Genomic DNA, 21900 nt, shown 5'->3' with positions numbered 1-21900 from the left:
CTGTCCTTGTTTGTTTCTTGTATATTATCCATTAAATGTACACTCCCTGTACTTGCTTCTCGTCTCCCAGCGTCGGTCCTTACACTGCCCTTGACTTCTTTTGCCAGTTCACTTCACCTATTTTGTGGTCCGAGTCTTCTTTGGTTTCACATTGCTATGTTTTAAAAGGAACCAAGGTCTTTTTACAACATTTACTCAATGCACTCTGGGTTTTTACAAAGTGCAGGACAAGCCATTCCATCAGAACTTGTTATCATACAGATACTTATACTTATATTTTGGAAGATAATATATTGCATTTAGTTAAAAGATGAGACATAATAATTATAATTTCTATGAACATGTAAATATTGTTGGTAACAGAATAAATAGCAGAAGAATAACTGCAGATAAATAATGCTATAATTGAAAAGTCTACACCCAATGTAGTCTATTGCCCCTTTAAGAGCTAAAATTGATTTTGTACCCTATGTYGTGATTCTCACCAAGGATATTGTTGTCATCACACACTATTCAAACCCCACATGCAAATAAACAGGTTAAAATATCTCTTTATAGATCACATATTGAAAACAAATAATATTTTTCTGCGAACCGGCAGATAATCATCTTCTCTCTTTTGTGGCACCAATGTGAGGGATTATGGCAGGGGAAACGGTGTTGCAGTATTCTAGTATGTTATGTGGTGCGGGAATAATAACAAGCGGGCCTGGGTAGCTTTGTGTTCACATTGCCCTAAAAAAGTGAACCGGACCGAGGAATTCAAGCGAACCGAACTGACCACCTCTCGAGTTCGGTTCGCTTCGGGGTCCCTTTTGAGGGGTCTGAGTTCCTTTGGAGTGTTCACACTGAACAAAAAATTAAGCAAACCACACTGAGTTCACAAAAATTGTCAGAAAGGAACCAAGTGTGAAAACAAACTAATACTCACTCTGGTCAGAGTAGTTCTAGTTCTGAGCAGTAACAGTAATATATACTCACTCTGGTCAGAGTAGTTCTTGGTCTTGAGCTCCAGCTGTTTCCCCTGCAGTTCCAAGCTCTCCACATGAGTCTGCAAGTCCTTCTTCTCCCCCTCCAATGCATCCTCAAACTCTATGAATTTCTGTGGGAGAGAACAACCATACACAGTCAGTCAAAACGCTATGGGCTGGTTTCCCGGAAACAGATTAAGCCTAGTCCTGGACTAAAACGCGGACTCAAGGGAGAATCTCCATTGAAAGTGTTTTTTAGCCCAAGACTAGATTTACTCTATGTCCGGGAAACCGGCCCTAAACATTTTTATGGGAGAGAACATCCACACAGTTTAATGTCTCCTCAAACTCTAGGGATTTCTGTGGGATAAAACAACCAATAATTAATTCAGGAAGTTAATTGAAATTGCAAATCAAGAATGGAAAAATCTTAATCAAAAATAAAATAGATAGGAAATCCAGCGCACTCGGAAAGTATTCAGACCCCTTGACTTTTTCCACAATTTCTTACGCTACAGCATTATTCTAAAAATGGATTACATTTAAAAAAAAAATCATCATCAATGTACACATAATAATGACAAAGCGAAAACAGGTTTTTAGAAATGTTAGCAAATGTATTAAAAATAAAAACAGAAATATCTTATTTACATAAGTATTCAGACCCTTTGCTATGAGACTCGAAATTGAGCTCAAGTGCATCCTGTTTCCAATGATAATCCTTCAGATGTTTCTACAACTTGATTGGAGTCCACCTGTGATAAATTCAATTGATTAGACATGATTTGGAAAGGCACACACCTGTCTATATAAGGTCCCACAGTTGACAGTGCATGTCAGAGCAAAAACCAAGCCATGAGGTCGAAGGAATTGTTCTTAAAGCTCCGAGACAGGATTGTGTCGCGGCACAGATCTGGGGAAGGGTACCAAAACATCTCTGCAGCATTGAAGGTCCCCAAGAACACAGTGGCCTCCATCATTCTTAAATGGAAGAAGTTTGGAACCACCAAGACTCTTCCTAGAGCTGGCCGCCCGGCCAAACTGAGTAATCGGGGGAAAAGGGCCTTGGTCAGGGAGGTGACCAAGAACCCGATGGTCACTCTGACAGAGCTCCAGAGTTCCTCTGTGGAGATGGGAGAACCTTTCAGAAGGACAACCATCTCTGCAGCACTCCACCAATCAGGCCTTAATGGTAAAGTGGTCAGACGGAAGCCACTCCTCAGTAAAAGGCATATGACAGCCCGCTTGGACTTTGCCAAAAGGCACCTAAAGGACCCTCAGACCATGAGAAACCAGATTCTCTGGTTTGATGGAACCAAGATTGAACTCTTTGGCCTGAATGCCAAGCGTCACATCTGGAGGAAACCTAGCATCATCCCTACGGTGAAGCATGGTGGTGGCAGCATCATGCTGTGGAGATGTTTTTCAGTGYCAGGGACTGGGAGACTAGTCAGGATCGAGGGAAAGATGAACGGAGCAAAGTACAGAGATATCCTTGATGAAAACCTGCTCCAGAGCACTCAGGACCTTAGACTGGGGCAAAGGTTCACCTTCCAACAGTCAAAACACACAGTCAAGACAACTTCAAGACAAGTCTCTGAATGTCATTGAATGGCCCAGCCAGAGCCCGCACTTGGACCCGATCGAACATCTCTGGAGAGACCTGAAAATAGCTGTGCAGCGAAGCTCCCGATCCAACTTGACAGAACTTGAGAGGATCTGCAGAGAAGAATGGGAGAAACTCTTCAAATACAGGTGTGCCAAGCTTGTAGCGTCATACCCAAGAAGACTCGAGGCTGTAATCGCTGTCAAAGGTGCTTCAACAAAGTACTGAGTAAAGGGTCTGAATACCTACAGTGGCAAGAAAAAGTATGTGAACCTTTTGGAATTACCTGGACTTCTGCATAAAATTGGGTCATCAAATTTGATCTGATCTTCATCTAAATCACAACAATAGACAAACATAGTGTGCTTAAACTAATAACACACAAATTATTGTATTTTTCTTATCTATATTGAATAGATCATTTAAACATTCACAGTGTAGGTTGGAAAAAGTACATGAACCCCTAGGCTAATGACTTCTCCAAAAGCTAATTGGGGTCAGGAGTTATGGAGTCCAATCAATGAGACGAGATCTGAGATGTTGGTTAGAGCTGCCCTGCCCCATAAAAAACACTCACAAAGAGTTTGCTATTCACAAGAAGCATTGCCTGATGTGAACCATGCCTCGAACAAAAGAGATCTCAGAAGAACTGTTGACTTGCATAAAGCTGGAAAGGGTTACAAAAGTATTTCTAAAAGCCTTGATGTTCATCAGTCCACGGTAAGACAAATTGCATATAAATGGAGTTCAGCACTGTTCCTACTCTCCCTATGAGTGGCTGTCCTGCAAAGATGACTGCAAGAGCACAGCGCAAAATGCTCAATGAGGTTACGAAGAATCCTAGTGTGTCAGCTAAAGACTTACAGAAATCTCTGGAACACGCTAACATCTCTGTTGACGAGTCTACGATACATAAAACACTAAACAAGAATGGTGTTCATGGGAGGACACCACGGAAGAAGCCAGTGCTGTCCAAAAATAACATTGCTGCACGTCTGAAGTTCGCGAAAGAGCACCTGGATGTTAACACAGCGGTACTGGCAAAATATTCTGAGTTGTTTGGAAAGAACACACAACACTATATGTGGAGAAAAAATGGCACAGAACACCAACATCAAAACCTCATCCTAACTGTAAAGTATGGTGGAGGGAGCATCATGGTTTGGGGCTGCTTTGCTGCCTCAGGGCCTGGACAGCTTGCTATCATYGACGGAAAAATGAATTCCCAAGTTCATCAAGACATTTTGCAGGAGAATGTAAGTGTAACGGCAGTCTATTTCGTCCTCCTCATCGGACGAGGAGAGGCGAGAAGGATCGGAGGACCAATGTACAGCGTGGTAAGTTTCCATGATTTAATAACATGAAAACAATATACAATTACAAAATAACAAAACAAACTAACCGTCACAGTCCCGTGTGGTACAAACACTGACACAGAAAACAACCACCCACAAAATCCCAACACAAAAAAAGCCACCTATATATGATTCTCAATCAGGGACAACGATTGACAGCTGCCTCTGATTGAGAATCATATTAGGCTGAACACAGAATCAGACAAACTAGACACACAACATAGAATGCCCACCCAGCTCACGTCCTGACCAACACTAAAACAAGCAAAACACATAAGCACTATGGTCAGGACGTGACAGTAAGGCTCTCTGTCCGCCAATTGAAGCTCAACAGAAGGTGATGCAACAGGACAATGACCCAAAACACAGAAGCAAATCAACCAAAGAATGGCTTCAACAGAAGAAAATACGTCTTCTGGAGTGGCCCAGTCAGAGTCCTGACCTAAACCCGATATGAGATGCTGTGGCATGACCTTGAGAGAGGTTCACACCAGACATCCCTAGAATATTGATGAACAGAAACCGTTTTGTAAAGAGGAATTGTCCCAAATTCCTTCTGGCTGTTGTGCAGCTCTGATCCGCAACTACACAAAACATTTGGTTGAGGTTATTGCTGCCAAAGGAGGGTCAACCAGTTATAAATCCAAGGGTTTACATACTTTTCCCACCCTGCACTGTGAATGTTTACACGGTGTGTTCAATAAAGACATGAAAAGTCTAATTGTTTGTGTGTTATTAGTTTAAGCAGACTGTGTTTGTCTATTGTTTTTACTTAGATGAAGATTAGATCAAATTGTATGACCAATACATGCAGAAATCCAGGTAATTCCAAAAGGTTCACATACTTTTTCTTGCCACTGTATGTAAATGGAATATCAGTTTTTAATTTGCAATAAATTTGCAAAAATATCCCAAAACCTGTTTTTGCTTTGTCATTATGGGGTATTATGTGTATATTGATGACTTATTTATTTATTTTTAATCAATTTTAGAATAAGGCTGTAACGTAACAAAATGTGGAAAAAGTCAAGGGGTCTGAATACTTTCTGAATGCACTGTACATAGGAAAAAGTAAATTATTTTCAACCCTATTGTATGCAGCATAACAATTTATCAATTACATGAATGCATGGTGTGTGGTAAACGGCTCACATTGTAAAATATATTATATTGATACACTCTAAGAAAAAGGGGTTCCAAAAGTTTTTTWAAATCTAGATTAGAATCTAAAAAGGTTATTCTACTGCTGTCCCCATGTGAGAACCATTTGAAAAACTGTTTTGGGTTCCAGATAGAACCCTGTATGAAAAGTGTTCTACATGGAACCCAAAAGGGTTCTCCCATGGGGACAGCAGTAGAATAACCCTTTTAGATTATAATCTCGATAAAAACCTTTCTTTTTAAGAGTGTATAATATAGCATATTGCACAGTATGAAATGTCTCTCATAAAATAACAATGCCAGCAACAAGGACTCAGAGATATTCATTTTCAATGATGCTTTCTGCTTCTTTCATGGACAGCTAGAGGATAATAGGTAAAATTAACTGCCAGTATTGTTTGGGACGGAGTGAGTCACAGAGAAAGATGCGTCAAGAACATCTACCCTGTCATCTCCAATCACAAAAACCAGGGTCATGTTCAGTAGGGCGCAAAACATAAAAACATTTGTGCTGCTGTTTTGCCTGTGGCTATGGAACCCTGACCTGTACACCGGATGTGCCTCTCTCTCGCTCTCTCTCAAAGACAACTGACATTTACTCCTGAGGTGCTGACCTGTTTCACCCACTGTGATTATTATTTGACCCTGCTGGTCATCTATGAACGTTTGAACATCTTGAAGAACGATCTGGCCTTAATGGCCATCACTCTTATAATCTCCACCCGGCACAGCCAGAAGAGGACTGGTCACCCCTCAGACCCTAGTTCCTCTCTAGGTTTCTTCCTAGGTTCCTGCCTTTCTATAGAGTTTTCCTAGCCACTGTGCTTCTACATCCGCATTGCTTGCTCTTTGGGGTTTTAGGCTGGGTTTCTGTATAAGCACTTTGTGACATCTGCTGATGTAAAAAGGGCTTGATAATTAAATGTGAATAAATGTGATTTAGAAACCTGAAAATGAAAATGAGCATTCTTTTTGTTACACGTTCATGTATCAGCACATCTCCTCCATTTCAAAGTGTTTTGTCCCATGTCGTGCTAACTGAACCAGACCCTGCTCTCCTCTCTCTCTGTACAGGAAGCAGAAAACGAACAGAAACGAACACAGCTGTCTGGCCTGCCTGCCTTCCTTTCAAGGGCTCTCTCTGCAGTCTGCAGAGTTTTATAAAGCCTTGCACAATGGGCCGGCCGGGCTGCAGTCTTACGACTGTAATCCCCCGACTGCAGCGAGGCCCTGCTTGCTGCTAGAGATATGCTCTACCATCGCTTGGCTGACCTCAAATAACAGGAACCGGGAACATAGGGAGGCAAACCTGCCAAAGTTAGGGACAGGGACATATGTCCATTTTCTCACCCAGTACGCCCCTAAAAATGCTCCTGTTAAAAGTCTATGGCACCCCTATTAATGGAGCCTGTGAATTGCCATTTTCCTACAAATGCCCGGTGTTGCACCCTGACCTCAACGAATAGACAACCCCACCCCATCTCCCTATTCCCTACACATTGCGCTACTTTTGACCGGGGCCCATGGTGCACTATAGGGAACCATAGGGAACCCCCCTCTGTCTGCCACAATATACTATTACACCCCGGGCAACTGTCCTTCTGACCCCCCTGCCCTTCAAATCCCCTCCCCAGGACACTGCATGCCCCTGTGCCCCCCTCCTCCCCAGCCAGACCCAGGAACCCAGCCAGCTCCCAGAAGCATCCACAGTCGGGGGTGGTCTGGTGAGCAGATAGCCTAGCGCTGGATGCAGCCAAAACAATAACAGGCCCTCTTTTTAATCAAAGGAAATGAATTGAAGCACCACACAGTGGGATGTTGCATTTCTATTCTGATAGTACATACTGTATTTCAATCAATAAATCAGATTGCATATTGCTATTTCAAAACATAATTTGTCACAAAGTGCTTTACAGCATGTAGGGATCAACATGTTGATGTCTCAAACCTTCAGAAATCAAACAATAATCATTAATGGTCCTTTGAACAAATGTATCTACATTTCAGCCTTAGCGTGACTGTGGTTGTCAATTACACTCTTTTGTGGATACAATAGAGACTCAGGGAGGAATCATAGAACATGTTGTTGCATTTATTTACCAGTGGGTCTATCTAAATCTGAGTCCAAAATGGTACCCTATCCTCTATATAGTGCACTACCTTTGACTACCTATGGGCCCTGGTCAAAACTAGTGCACTATAAAAGGAATAGGGCGCAATTGGGTCTGTCTAAAAGCCTTGTAATCTGAGCCTTGACAATTACTCCCAAAGGAAGCACATGGCACAGGGAGGAGATTCCAGCCAGGGTGTGGGAGGTCTTCTCTCTGGACTTGGGAAGATGTTCCCTCTGTATCTCTCTCCATCTCGGTCTTGTTCTTTTGTTCTTTGTCTACCTTTCTCTAACTCCCTCTGTGTTTCATACTTAGGCTGACTGGCTCTCACTCAGGCAAATGAGAAAAAAGTGCACTCAGAATATCTGGGAGACCAAAGTTAGTTACTTTAAGGAGCAGCTCTCTCTCTGTGGGTYGAACCCCAAGAAGTTCTGGAAAACAGTTAAAGACCTGGAGAATAAACCCTCCTCCTCACAGCTGCCCATGTCCCTTAAAGATGATGATGTGGTTGTTACTGACAAGAAGCACATGGCTGAGCTTTTTAATCACCACTTCATTAAGTCAGGATTCCTATTTGACTCAGCCATGCCTCCTTGCCCGTCCAACATTTCCTCATCTCCCACCGCTTCTAATGCGATTAGCCAGAATGCTCCTCCCTCTTTGTTCCCCTGCCCCGCTACAAAGTTTCTCCCTGCAGGCGGTCACTGAGTCCGAGGTACTAAAGGAGCTCCTTAAACTTGACCCCCAAAAACCATCTGGGTCAGATGGTTTAGACCCTTTCTTCTATTAAGGTTGCTGCCCCTATAATCGCCAAGCCTATCTCTGACCTTTTTAACCTGTCTCTCCTCTCTGGGGAGGTTCCCATTGCTTGAAAGGCAGCCACGGTTCGTCCTTTATTTAAAGGGGGAGATCAAGCTGATCCTAACTGTGATAGGCCTATTTCTATTTGCCCTGTTTATCAAAAGTGTTGGAAAAGCTTGTCAACAATCAACTGACTGGCTTTCTTGATGTCTATAGTATTCTCTCAGGTATACAATCTGGTTTCCACTCAGGTTATGGATGTGTCACTGCAACCTTAAAGGTCCTCAATGATGTCACCATTGCCCTTGATTCTAAGCAATGTTGTGCTGCTATCTAAGCAATGTTACGCTCTACAACAAAGCTGTCTTAGTGTCCAACAAGTTTTCTCTGCCCTTAACCTTGTTCTGAACACCTCCAAAAACAAAGGTCATGTGGTTTGGTAAGAAGAATGCCCCACTCCCCACAGGTGTGATTACTACCTCTGAGGGTTTAGAGCTTGAGGTATTTAACCACATGCAAGTACTTGGGAGTATAGCTAGATGGTACACTGTCATTCTCTCAGCACATATCAAAGCTGCAGGCTAAAGTTACATCTAGACTTGGTTTACTCTATCGCAATCGCTCCTCTTTCATCCCAGCTGCCAAACTAACCCTGATTAACTAACCCTCACTCCCCCCTATCTGAGATATCTACTGCAGCCCTCATCCTCCACATACATCACCCGTTCTGCCAGTCACATTCTGTTAAAGGTCCCCAAAGCACACACATCCCTGGGTCGCTCACCTTTTCAGTTCACTGCAGCTAACAACTGGAACGAGCTGCAACAAACACTCAAACTGGACAGTTTTATCTCAATCTCTTCATTCAAAGACTCATTCACGGACACTCTTACTGACAGTTGTGGCTGCTTTGTGTGATGTATTGTTGTCTCTACCTTCTTGCCCTTTGTGCTGTTGTCTGTGCCCAATAATGTTCGTACCCTGTTTTGTGCTACTACCATTTTGTGCTGCTGCCGTGTTATTGCTACCATGTTGTCATGATGTGTTGCTACCATGCTGTGTTAGCATGGCAGCAACACGACATGTTGTCGTCTTAGGTCTCTCTTTATGTAGTGTTGTCTCTCTTGTCGTGATGTGTGTTTTGTCCTATATTTGTATTTAATTTATTTGTATTTTTAATCCCAGCCACCGTCCCCGCAGGAGGTCTTTTGGTAGGCCGTCATTGTAAATAAGAATTTGTTGTTAACTGACTTGTCTAGTTAAATAAATAAATTCTCCTCTATATCCCCGTTTTATGGCGTGTATTCCTGCTCATATTCCATCTGTCTCTCTTTTCCTCTGTATCGCTCTCTTTCCATTCCCTCTCGCTCTCTCCTTTCTAAACTCTCTCTCATTCCCTCTCGCTCATCCGCTCTCCCCCCTCCTCTGTATTGCCCACTCCCTCTCCATCTCTCTTTCTGTCATAAGCACAAAATCAGGTTACAGCGCCAGCCTCCCTCGGTGTACAATTGATTTCCCATAATGCACCCTGCCCCATCCCCCCACAACTCACCACGTCACTGTCTCAGGCAGTGCCTTAAACCAATCCCTGGGTCGCATCTAAAACATTTATGTTTGAAATAGCATCTGTGCACTCGTATGTTCGCTGCTGCATTCTTAGTTCGAAACTACCACAGCAAATATAGTGCATTATGGTTTCATTGAAAATTGAGCTCTGTTGTAAAGGTTATAACTGTGAACCCAACTCTTACCTTTATAACATTGTGCAGGTAATGTAATGTGATAATTACTGTTACTTTACTGTTACTTTAATGTATAGTACACTATTCTGCAGTTCATCATGAAGTATCTAATTCATATAAACAGTACTACCTGAGTTACTCCAAAGAACTTTCACTATATCTTTACAGGTTGTCATTATCATTATTGATGTTTGTTGGAGTAAGCACTATTTCATCCAAATACTTATCACATTTTCTGACCAGCACACTTACTAATGTAATGAATACGATGGGAGACAGAGAGCTGGTTTCAAGCGCAGGGCGCAGCAGGTGTTTATTTGTAAAGGACCACAGGAGGAGGCACATAGCTGGGTCCAGGGGCAGGCAGAAGGTCATACACAGGGGTCCAGAAAGGCAACAGTACAGGCAGGGAGAAGGCTAATGACATAGTCCGGGAGATCAGGCAAGAGGTTGATAACAGGAAATTYGATAGGCAAAAGTACAGGCAAGGAATAGGCAAAAAGGCATCGTTAGTGAGGATGGCCAAAACTACGGTGCATAGGAGGACTAATACGGGGAAAAACAGAGTTCCAAATAGAAGTGTACCAAAACAAACAATACCTCACAATGATTGTGTGCCAAGAACTGAACTAAATAGTGTGTGTAACTGACATACAGGTGTGTGAACAGGTGATCAGAATTCAGTTTATTGGGATCTGGAGAGTGAGCTGTGTTCAGGGGATCTGTGTTTGAGAGTGTGAGCTAGAAAGTGTGCTGGAAAGTGTTCTGCGTTCAGGGGAGCTTCGTGCTTGAGAGAGTGAGTTGGAAGCAGACATTACAACTAATTCTTGCACATGCAATTTTTTTGTCACTTGCTTCAAAAAGCATATAAACATATCCTTTTTACACTTTCATGATAATCTATTTCAAATGTATGCATTTAATCACGTTCTCTTCCCTCAAATTTAGCAAACAATGAGACAGAGAAAACCATTGTGTCCCAAATGGCACCATATTCCCTATATAGCCCCACGGGCCCTAATAAAAAGTAGTGCACTAGGCCAGGAATAGGGTACTATTTGGGACGCAGACAATGTGACATGGTATATAACTGTACACACACATGTGACTAAGCATCATGTGGCATTGGACCTTTATTTTGGGTAAAACCCTGCACAGCTGTCTGCTTATACTATACTAGAATGTGTCTAGGATAACATTAGCAACGGTCATTCAAATTGTTAAAATGTTTTAAAAACAATTCTAATAAATTCAAACAGTTGGACAATGGATGAAGATACCCCAAACGTTTTGAATTTATAGCACATAAAACATTTTACTGGAATGGAAACATAATGGAGTTCAGGGATTTTGGTGGGAATTGAGATATTCAATTTATTGTCAAATGTCACTTTGTTTCTTAGAATCCACTTATATATAAATGTTCTAATGGTATCAGGTATTTATTTTATTTTGTGTTAAAATAAAGAAAATGATGTGCCTCATTTCCATAAATTTCCATACAGTGCCTTTGGAAAGTATTCAGACCGCTTGACTTTTTCCACATTTTGTTACGTTACAGCCTTATTCTAAACTGTAAAACAAAATCCTCAGCAATCTACACCCAATACTCCATAATGACAAATCGTAAACAGGTTTTTATAAATGTTTGCAAATGTATTAAATATAAAAAACAGAAATACCTGATTTACATAAGTATTCAGACCTTTTGCTATGAGACTCGAAATTGAGCTCATGTGCATCCTGTTTCCATTGATAATCCTTGAGATGTTTCTACAACTTGATTGGAGAACCCGACGGTCACTCTGACAGAGCTCCAGAGTTCCTCTGTGGAGATGGGAGAACCTTCCAGAAGGACAACCATCTCTGCAGCACTCCACCAATCAGGCCTTTATGGTAGAATGACCAGATGTAAGCCACTCGTCAGTAAAAGGCACATGACAGCCCGTTTGGAGTTTGCCAAAAGGCACCCAAAGACTCTCAGACCACGAGAAACAAGATTCTCTGGTCTGATGAAGCCAAAATTGAACTCTTTGGCCTGAATGCCTAGCGTCACATCTGGAGGAAACCAGGCACCGCTCATCACCTGGCCAATACCATACCTACGGTGAAGCATGGTGATGTCAGCATCATGCTGTGGGGAGGTTTTCAGGGACTGGGAGACTMGTCAGGATCGAGGCAAAGATGAATGGAGAAAAGTACAGAGAGATCCTTGATAAAAACAGGATCTCCAACAGGACAACGACAATAAGCAAGATGACACTGATAGAGATGGCAGCATCGATTCTAGTCCTTAGGAAACTGTGCAGTATTTTGTTTTTTTATGTATTATTTCTWTCATTGTTACCCAGAAAACCTTATGCGTTATTACATACAACCGGGAAGAACTATTGGATATCAGAGAGACGTCAACTTACCAGCACTACGGCCAGGAATACGACTTTCCCAAAGCGGATCCTTTGTCTGCACCTCCCAGGGTGTTTGAATTGATTCCAAAGGCTGACCCAAAACGATGCCGCCAGAGGAGAGGGTGCCAGAGCGGTCTTCAAGTGAGGCTTCGGATGTGCGCACACCACCCACCGCTTCCGAGTATATTACTCGCTAATGTTCAGTCCCTAGTTAACAAAGTTGACAAAATCAGGGCAAGAGTTGCTTTCCAAAGAGATATCCGGGATTGTAACGTTCTCTGTTTCACGGAAACATGGCTAKCTGGGGATATGCTGTCGGAGTCCATACAGCCAACGAGATTTTCATTGCATCGCGCCGACAGGAATAAACCTCTCTCCGGTAAGAAGAAGCGCGGTGTGGTATGTTTCATGATTAACAACTCATAGTGTAATTTTAACAACATTCAGGAACTCAAGTCCTTTTGTTCACCTGACCTAGAATACCTCACAATCAAATGCCAACCGGATTATCTCCCAAGAGAACTCCCCTCGGTTATCGTCACAGCCGTGTATATCCCCCCGCAAGCGGATACCAAGACGGCCATCAAGGAACTTCACTGGACTTTATGCAAACTGTAAACCATATATCCTGAGGCTGCATTTATTGTAGCTGGGGATTTTAACAAAGCTAATTTGAGAACAAGGCTACCTAAATTCTATCAGCATATCAATTGCTGTACACGAGCGAGTAACACGCTCGATCATTGCTACTCCAACTTCCGCGATGCATACAAGGCCCTCCCCCGCCCTCCTTTTGGCAAATCTGACCATGACTCCATCTTGTTGCTGGTCTCCTATAGGGAGAAACCAAAACAGGAAGCGCCCGTGCTTAGGTCTATCCAATGCTGGTCTGACCAATCTGATTCCACGCTTCAAGATTGTTTCGATCACGTGGACTGGGATATGTTCTGGGTAGCCTCAGATAATAACATTGACAAATACGCTGACTCAGTGAGCGAGTTTATAAGGAAGTGTATAGGAAATGTTGTACCCGCTGTGACTATTAAAACCTTCCCTAACAAGAAAACGTGGATTGATGGCAGCATTCGCGCAAAACTGAAAGCACGTACCAACGCATTTAATCATGGCAAGGCGACTGGAAATATGTCTGAATACAAACAGTGTAGTTATTCCCTCCGTAAGGCAATCAAACAAGCAAAGTGTCAGTATAGAGACAAAGTGGAGTCGCAATTCAACGGCTCAAACATGAGACGTATGTGGCAGGGTCTACAGACAATCACAGATTACAAAAAGAAAACCAGCCCCGTCGTGGACATCGATGTCTTGCTTCCAGACAAATTAAACAACTTCTTTGGGCTACCAAAGACAGTGGGCTCTCCTTCTTCGTGGCCGACGTGAGTAAAACATTTAAACGTGTTAACCCTCGCAAGGCTGCCGGCCCAGACGGCATCCCTAGCCGCATCCTCAGAGCATGCGCAGGCCAGCTGGCTGGTTTGTTTACGGACATATTCAATCAATCCCTGTCCCAGTCTGCTGTCCCCACATGCTTCAAGATGGCCACCATTGTTCCGGTTCCCAAGAAAGCTAAGGTAACGGAACTAAACGACTATTGAACGACTAACGACTAAACGAAGTAACACTCACTTCATTCATCATGAAGTGCTTTGAGAGACTAGTCAAGGATCATATCACCTCTACCTTACCGGTCACCCTAGTCCCACTTCAATTTGCTTACCGCACCAATAGGTCCGCAGACGATGCAATCGCCATCACACTGCCCTATCCCAACTGGACAAGAGGAATACCTATTAGAGGTCGACCGATTATGATTTTTCAACGCCGATACCGATTATTGGAGGACCAAAAAAGCCGATACCGATTAATCAACCAAATTTGTTATTTATTTATAATAATGACAATTACAACAATACTGGATGAACACTTTTATTTTAACTTAATATAATACATCAATGAAATCAATTTAGCCTCAAATAAATAATGAAACATGTTCAATTTGGTTTAAATAATGCAAAAACAAAGTGTTGGAGAAGAAAGTAAAAGTGCAATATGTGCCATGTAAAAAAAGCTAACGTTTAAGTTCCTTAATCAGAACATGAGAACACATGAAAGCTGGTGGTTCCTTTTGACATGAGTCTTCAATATTCCCAGGTAAGAAGTTTTAGGTTGAGGTTATTATAGGAATTATAGGACTATTTCTCTCTATACCATTTGTATGTCATATACCTTTGACTATTGGATGTTCTTATAGGCACTTTAGTATTGCCAGTGTAACAGTATAGCTTCCGTCCCTCTCCTCGCCCCTACCTGGGCTCGAACCAGGAACACATCGACAACAGCCACCCTCGAAGCATCGTTACCCATCGCTCCACAAAAGCCGCAGAGCAAGGGGAACAACTACTCCAAGTCTCAGAGCGAGTGACGTTTGAAACGCTATTAGCGCGCACCCCGCTAACTGGCTAGCCATTTCACATCGGTTACACCAGCCTAATCTCGGGAGTTGATAGGCTTGAATTCATAAACAGCGCAATGCTTGAAGCATTGCGAAGAGCTGCTGGCAAACGCACAAAAGTGCTGTTTGAATGAAAGCTTACGAGCCTGCTGCTGCCTACCACTGCTCAGTCAGACTGCTCTATCAAATATCAAATCATAGACTTAATTATAACATAACACACAGAAATACGAGCCTTTGGTCATTAATATGGTCAATCCGGAAACTATCATTTCGAAAATAAAACGTTTATTCTTTCAGTGAAATACGGATCCGTTCCGTATTTTATCTAACGGGTGGCATCCATAAGTCTAAATATTCCTGTTACATTGCACAACCTTCAATATTATGTCATAATTACGTAAAATTTGGGCAAATTAGTTCGCAATGAGCCAGGAGGCCCAAACTGTTGCATATACCCTGACTCTGCGTGCAATGAACGCAAGAGAAGTGACACAATTTCCCTAGTTTAATATTGCCTGCTAACATGAATTTCTTTTAACTAAATATGCAGGTTTAAAAATATGTACTTCTGTGTATTGATTTTAAGAAAGGCCTTGATGTTTATGGTTAGGTACATTTGTCTAACGATTATGTTTTTTTCACAAATGCGCTTTTATTAAATCATCCCCCGTTTGGCGAAGTTGGCTGTATTTGTTAGGAAGAAATAGTCTTCACAGTTCGCAATGAGCCAGGCAGCCCAAACTGCTGCATATCCCCTAACTCAGTTGCAGAGAATGCAAAGAAGTGACACAATTTCCCTAGTTAAAAGAAATTCACGTTAGCAACCAATATTAAATAAATATGCAGCTTTAAAAATATACACTTGTGTGATTTTAAGAAAGGCGTTGATGTTTATGGTTAGGTACACATTGGTGCAACGACAGTGCTTTTTTCGCGAATGCGCTTGTTAAATCACCCGTTTGGCAAAGTAGGCTATGATTCAATGATAAATTAACAGGCACCGCATCGATTATATGCAACGCAGGACAAGCTAGATAAACTAGTAATATCAACAACGGAGTGTAGTTAACTAGTGATTATGTTAAGATTGATTGTATTTTATAAGATATGTTTAATGCTAGCTAGCACCTTACCTTGGCTCCTTGCTGCACTCGCATAACAGGTAGTCAGCCTGCCACGCAGTCTCCTCGTGAAGTGCAATGTAAATCGGCCATGATCGGTGTCCAAAAATGCCGATTACCGATTGTTATGACAATTTGAAATCGGCCCAAATTAAATCGGCCATTCCGATTAATCGGTCGACCTCTAATACCTATGTAAGAATGCTGTTCATTGACTAAAGCTCAACATTTAACACCATAGTACCCTCCAAACTCATCATTAAGCTTGAGATCCCGTGTCTCGACCCCGCCCTGTGCAACTGGGTCCTGGACTTCCTGATGGGCCGCACCCAGGTGGTGAATGTAGGAAACAACATCTCCACTCTGCTGATCCTCAACACTGGGTCCCCACAAGGGTATGTACTCAAGCCCCCTCCTGTACTCCTTGTTCACCCACAACTGCGTGGACATGCACGCTTCCAACTCAATCATCAATTTGCAGACGACACAAGTGGTAGGCTTGATTACCAACATGAGGTGAGGGCCCTTGGCGTGTGGTATCAGCAAAACAAAAGAAACTATCGTGGACTTCAGGAAACAGCAAAGGGAGCACCCCCCTATCCATATCGACAGGACAGCAGAGAGAAAGTTGGAACGTTTTAAGTTCCTCGGTGTACATATCACTGACAAACTGAAATGGTCCACGCACACAGACAGTGTGGTGAAGAAGGCACAACAACGCCTCTTTAACCTCAGGAGGCTGAAAGAAATTTGGCTTGTCACCGAAAACCCTCACTAACTTTTACAGGTGCACAATTGAGAGCATCCTGTCGGGCTGTATCAYCGCCTGGTACGGTAACTGCACCACCCACAACCACAAGGCTCTCCAGAGGGTGGTGCGGTCTGCACAAYGCATCACAGGGGGCAAACTACCTGCCCTCCCGGACACCAACAACACCCGATGTCACAGGAAGGCAAAAAATATAATCAAGGACAATAACCACCCGAGCCACTGCCTGTTCACCCCGCTTCCATCCAGAAGGTGAGTACAGGTGCATCAAAGCTGGGACAGAGAGAGATAGAAGCTGTTTTCAATCTTAAGGCCGTCATATTGTTAAACGGCTACCAATAGCACAGAGAGGCGTCTGCCTACCTACAGACTTGATATCATTGGTCACTTTAATAAATGGAACACTAGTCACTTTAATAATGCCACTTTAAGAATGTTTACATATCTCGCATTACTCATCTCATATGTATATAATGTATACTGTATCCTTCACTATCTATTCTTTATATTGCATTTTAGCCACTCTGTCACTGCTCATCCATATATTTTATACTTTATACATTCTTATCACATTCCTTTATTAAATTGTGTGTATTAGGTTTTGTTGTGGAATTGTTAGATATTACTTGTTAGATGCTGCTCCACTGTCGGATCTAGAAGCATAAGCATTTCGCTACACTCGCAATAACATCTGCTATGTGTATGTGACGAATTATATTATTTGATATTTGATTTGAGCATACAGCCAAGACAATGCAGGAGTGGCTTCAGGACAAGTCTCTGAATGTTCTGGAGTGGGCCAGCCAGAGCCCGGACTTGAACACGATCGAGCATCTCTGGAGAGACCTGGAAATAGCTGCGCAGCAACGCTCCCCATCCAACCTGACAGAACTTGAGAGGATCTGCAGAGAAGAATGGGAGAAACTCCCCAAATACAAATGTGCCAAGCTTGTAGCGTTATACCCAATAAGACTCGAGGCTGTAATCGCTGTCAAAAGTGTTTCAACAAAGTGCTGAGTAAACGGTCTGAATACTTAAGTAAATGTGATATTTCAGTTTTTTATTKATAAAGAATTTGAAAAGTATCTAAAAACCTGTTTTTTTTACATCTCGAGACAACAGTCAGGAAGTTAAAGCTTGGTCGCAAATGACTCTTCCAAATGGAGAATGACCCCAAGCATACTTCCAAAGTTGTGGCAAAATGGCTTAAGGACAACAAGGTCAAGGTTGTCCTCATTCTCTCTACTATTATTCTGACATTTCACATTCTTAAAATAAAGTGGTGATCCTAACTGACCTAAAACAGGGAAATTTTACTTGGATTAAATGTCAGGAATTGTGAAAAACTGAGTTTAAATGAATTTGGCTAAGGTGTATGTAAACTTCCGACTTCAACTGTAGGTCCTGGATAGCAGGAAGCTTGACCCCAGTGATGTACTGGGCTGTACGCACTACCCTCTCTAGCGCCTTACGGTCGGATGCCGAGCAGTTGCCATACCAGGCGGTGATGMAACCGGCCAGGATGCTCTCGATGGTGCAGCTGTAAAACGTTTTGAGGATATGGGGACCCATGCCAAATCTTTTTATTCTCCTGAGGGAGAAAATGCGTTGTTGTGCCCTCTTCACGACTAGCTTGGTGTGTTTGGACCATGATAGTTTGTTGGTGATGTGGACACCAAGGAACTTGAAATTCTCGACCCGCTCCATAACAGCCCTGTCGATGTGAATGGGGACGTGTTCGGTCCTCCTTTTCCTGTAGTCCACGATCAGCTCCTTTGTCTTGCTCACATTGAGGGAGAGGTTGTTGTCCTGGCACCACACTGCCAGGTCTCTGACCACCTCCCTATAGGCTGTCTCATCGTTGTCGGTCATCAGGCCTACCACTGTTGTGTCGTCAGCAAACTTAATGATGGTGTTGGAGTCGTGCTTGGCCACACAGTCATGAGTGAACAGGGGGCTAAGCAAGCACCCCTTAGGGGCCCATGTGTTGAGGATCAGCATGGCAGATGTGTTGTTGCCTACCCTTACCACCTGGAGACGGCCCGTCAGGAAGTCCAAGATCCAGTTGCAGAGGGAGGTGTTCAGTCCCAGGGTCCTTAACTTAGTGATGAGCTTTGTGGGCACTATGGTGAGCTGTAGTTAATGAACAGCATTCTCACATAGGTGTTCCCCTTGTCCAGGTGGGAAAGGGCAGTGTGGAGTGCAAGTGAGATTTCGTCATCTGTGGATCTGTTGGGGCTGTATAAGAATTGGAGTGGATCTAGTTTTTTCAGGATGATGGTGTTGATGTGAGCCATGACCAGCCTTTCAAAGCACTTCATGGCTACCGACATGAGTGCTATGAGGCGGAAGTCATTTTGGCAGGTTACCTTCGCTTTCTTGGGCACATGGACTATGGTGGTCTGCTTGAAACATGTAGGTATTACAGACTCGGTCAGGGAGAAGTTGAAAATGTAAGTTAAGACTCTTGCCAGTTGGTCCGCGCATGCTCTGAGTACAAGTCCTGGTAATCTGTCTGGCCCCGCGGCCTGGTGAATGTTGACCTGTTTAAAGGTCTTGCTCATATCGGCTACGGAGAGTATGATCTCACAGTTGTCTGGAACAGCTGGTGCTCTCATGCATGCTTCAGTGTTGCTTGCCTCAGAGCCAGCAAAAAAGGCATTTAGCCCATCTGGCAGACTCGCATCACTAGGCAGCTCGCGGGATTTCCCTTTGTAGTCCGTAATAGTTTACAAGACAACTTGTAATTGTGAAAAGGCTGGTTTCATTGTAGGCATATTTTTGTACATAAAAGTCTGTGTCAAATACAATTATTGTATTGAATAAAATGTAATGAAATACAGTACATTCACATCAGAATCACAACTTTGGCCGAATCCTTCTGCAAACACACAAGCACACTGAACTGATCACCAACCTGGCCCAGGCACAATCCAGGCAGGCACTATACGCAGGCCCCTATCCTCATTGAACCACCACTGATGATGCTTCATAGATAGGCCTTTCCACTATCTCTGATCTGCTGTGTTGATATGGATGGGCCATTAGGCCATATATGAGTACTCACTGCATGCAATCGAAGGTGACAGACTGACCAGGTGAATACAGGTGAAAGCTATAATCCCTTACTGATGTGAGTTGTTAAATCCACTTCAATCAGTATAGATGAAGGGGAGGAGACAAGGCTAAAAAAATCCTTATTTAAACCTAAGACAATTGAGACATCAAATCAAATTTATTTATAAAGCCCTTCTTACATCAGCTGATATCTCAAAGTGCTGTACAGAAACCCAGCCTAAAACCCCAAACAGCAAGCAATGCAGGTGTAGAAGCATGGATTGTGTGGACATGGATTGTGTATGTGTATATGTGCCATTCAGAGCATGGGCAAGACCAAATATTTAAGTTCCTTTGAACAGGGTATGGTAGTAGGTGCCAGGCGCACCAGTTTGTGTCATGAACTGCAATGCTGCTGGGTTTTTCACACTCAACAGTTTCCCGTGTGTATCAAGAATGGTCCACCAATGGTCCACCACCCAGTCAACTTGACACAACTGTGGAAAGCATTTAGAGTCAACATGGGCCAGCATTCCTGTGGAACGTTTCCGACACCTTGTAGAGTCGAAGCCCCGACAAATTGAGGCTTTTCTGAGGGTAAAAGGGGAGTGGGGCTGCAACTCAATATTAGGAAGGTGTTCCTGATGTTTGGTATACTCAGTGTATATTACATTAGGCCCTATGAGCTCTGGTCAAAAGTAGTGCACTATATAGGGTATAGGGTGCCATTTGAGACGTAGCCCTTGTTATATAGGCCTGTTCAATTAGGCCTAAAAATAAATGGCCTACAGAAGGAATGTGAATGGGATGTGGGTATAGCTTATAAATGGTTAGTTTTGGGGTTTATTTTTGGTAAAATTGGCATACAGTGGCAATGAAAACTGAACTGCTATTGAAGGTGAATGTATGTGCTGTGATTATTAGTAATTGATATGGCTAGTGATAAAGACACTGGTCGAGTATTTATAAACAGAACAGCTATGGATGGAGTAAATGCACCCTCACCTCCTCTGCCTGCTTGCGCAGCGCCTTCTCACGCTCGTACTGGGTGATGAGCTGCTCGTTGTCCTCTTTCAGCAGCTCGAGCTCCACCTCGTGCTCCTGGTTCTCCGTTAAAACCGAATCCAGATTCTCCAAAACGTTCACCACCAGCGGCATGAGCTCCTTGACCACTTCCTCGTCGTAGCTGCTGATGAGGCGCTCAAACTCCCGGTAGATGCTGTTGGCCAGGCCCGACACCCGCTCCGACATAACAGACACCGAGCCATAGTCGTCCTGATAGACAACCTCATCGATTTCCATCATCTTGGCAAAATGAGGCCTGGGTCCGATACCAGATGTGAGATGATGTTGCTTAGATAGGCCTACAGTTATAAAACACGTTTACCAAGACGAGAGAAAATACTAATCATTGAAATTATAATCCGTTCGGATTAATCATCAATAAAACTTCTCCTGTGTCATTCCATATCCCGAAAGATTTCAAAGATTGTTATCATTTGGGTGGTATCCATGTTTGGCAGTTAGGATTTCTAACCTTGAACCACTAAATTATACTGAGACATTTTAATTCACAAAAAAAAAAATATAGGCTATTTACAGGGGGTTAGAGACACCGCCCTCCTCGAGCCGACAACCACTGCTGCACCGCAGCCTCGAGGACGGAACGACGCACCCAGCTACAGCCTTCCTCGCGACAGCAACATCCAATTCCGGTAGCAGTCGGTTCCGTCCTTACCTACCAGTGTATCGACCGTAGTTGAATACATAACGGTTGAGAAATATGTCCTCCACAATACACCTGCCGCTCAGCAGCCGGAGCCATGGACCCCAGCCATTACTGGGAGGATTCGAAATCGGTAAAAAATAAAGAGGATAACGGCGTTCCCTTTTGCCGCCAACACCCAACCTGCCCCTTAAATCATATTTGATCCGTTTTTTGCTACTGTTGTTGTTCTCGGCTCTGGACGATGCTGTTCGGTGTCGGTGGCGCTGTCGGTTCTGGACTAGTATTCTGACAGCAGCACAACCGATGACGTCATGTTGTATGGTAATGTTAAGACCTTCTAAATAAAAGCCCGCATTTCAAAACATTTCAATGTGGATAACTCATTCAAATGATATTCAATTTTAATCAATGGACACTTGTATTGTGCCAACAAAAACATGCAAAAAGTAATTTATAAAAACAAAAAATATGGTTAAAACATACACATTTTGACCAAAAATGAAAAAATATAGTGTTGATAAAACGTCTCGGTGCTCATCTGTCATTGGACATAAACATTACACAACAAGTTGGAAATCGCAAATTCAACAATGAGT

At 43.0% G+C, this 21900-nt stretch overlaps 1 protein-coding gene across 1 annotated transcript in view; it reads right to left on the bottom strand.

The window, feature by feature from the left end:
- Positions 1-21601, bottom strand: part of LOC111971263 (C-Jun-amino-terminal kinase-interacting protein 3-like) — an 85794-nt gene extending 64193 nt beyond the window's left edge. The window contains 2 exon segments of the mRNA XM_070446006.1: positions 982-1102; positions 20581-21601. Of these exon segments, the coding sequence (XP_070302107.1) occupies positions 982-1102; positions 20581-20880 (421 nt within the window). The 5' untranslated portion in view covers positions 20881-21601.
- Between the last annotated feature and the right edge of the window lie 299 nt (positions 21602-21900).

Source organism: Salvelinus sp. IW2-2015, linkage group LG13 (genome assembly GCF_002910315.2).
Source record: "Salvelinus sp. IW2-2015 linkage group LG13, ASM291031v2, whole genome shotgun sequence".
Lineage (NCBI taxonomy): Eukaryota > Metazoa > Chordata > Actinopteri > Salmoniformes > Salmonidae > Salvelinus > Salvelinus sp. IW2-2015.
Note: the sequence above shows the minus strand (reverse complement) of the source record. Positions and strands in the feature narration are given on the sequence as shown.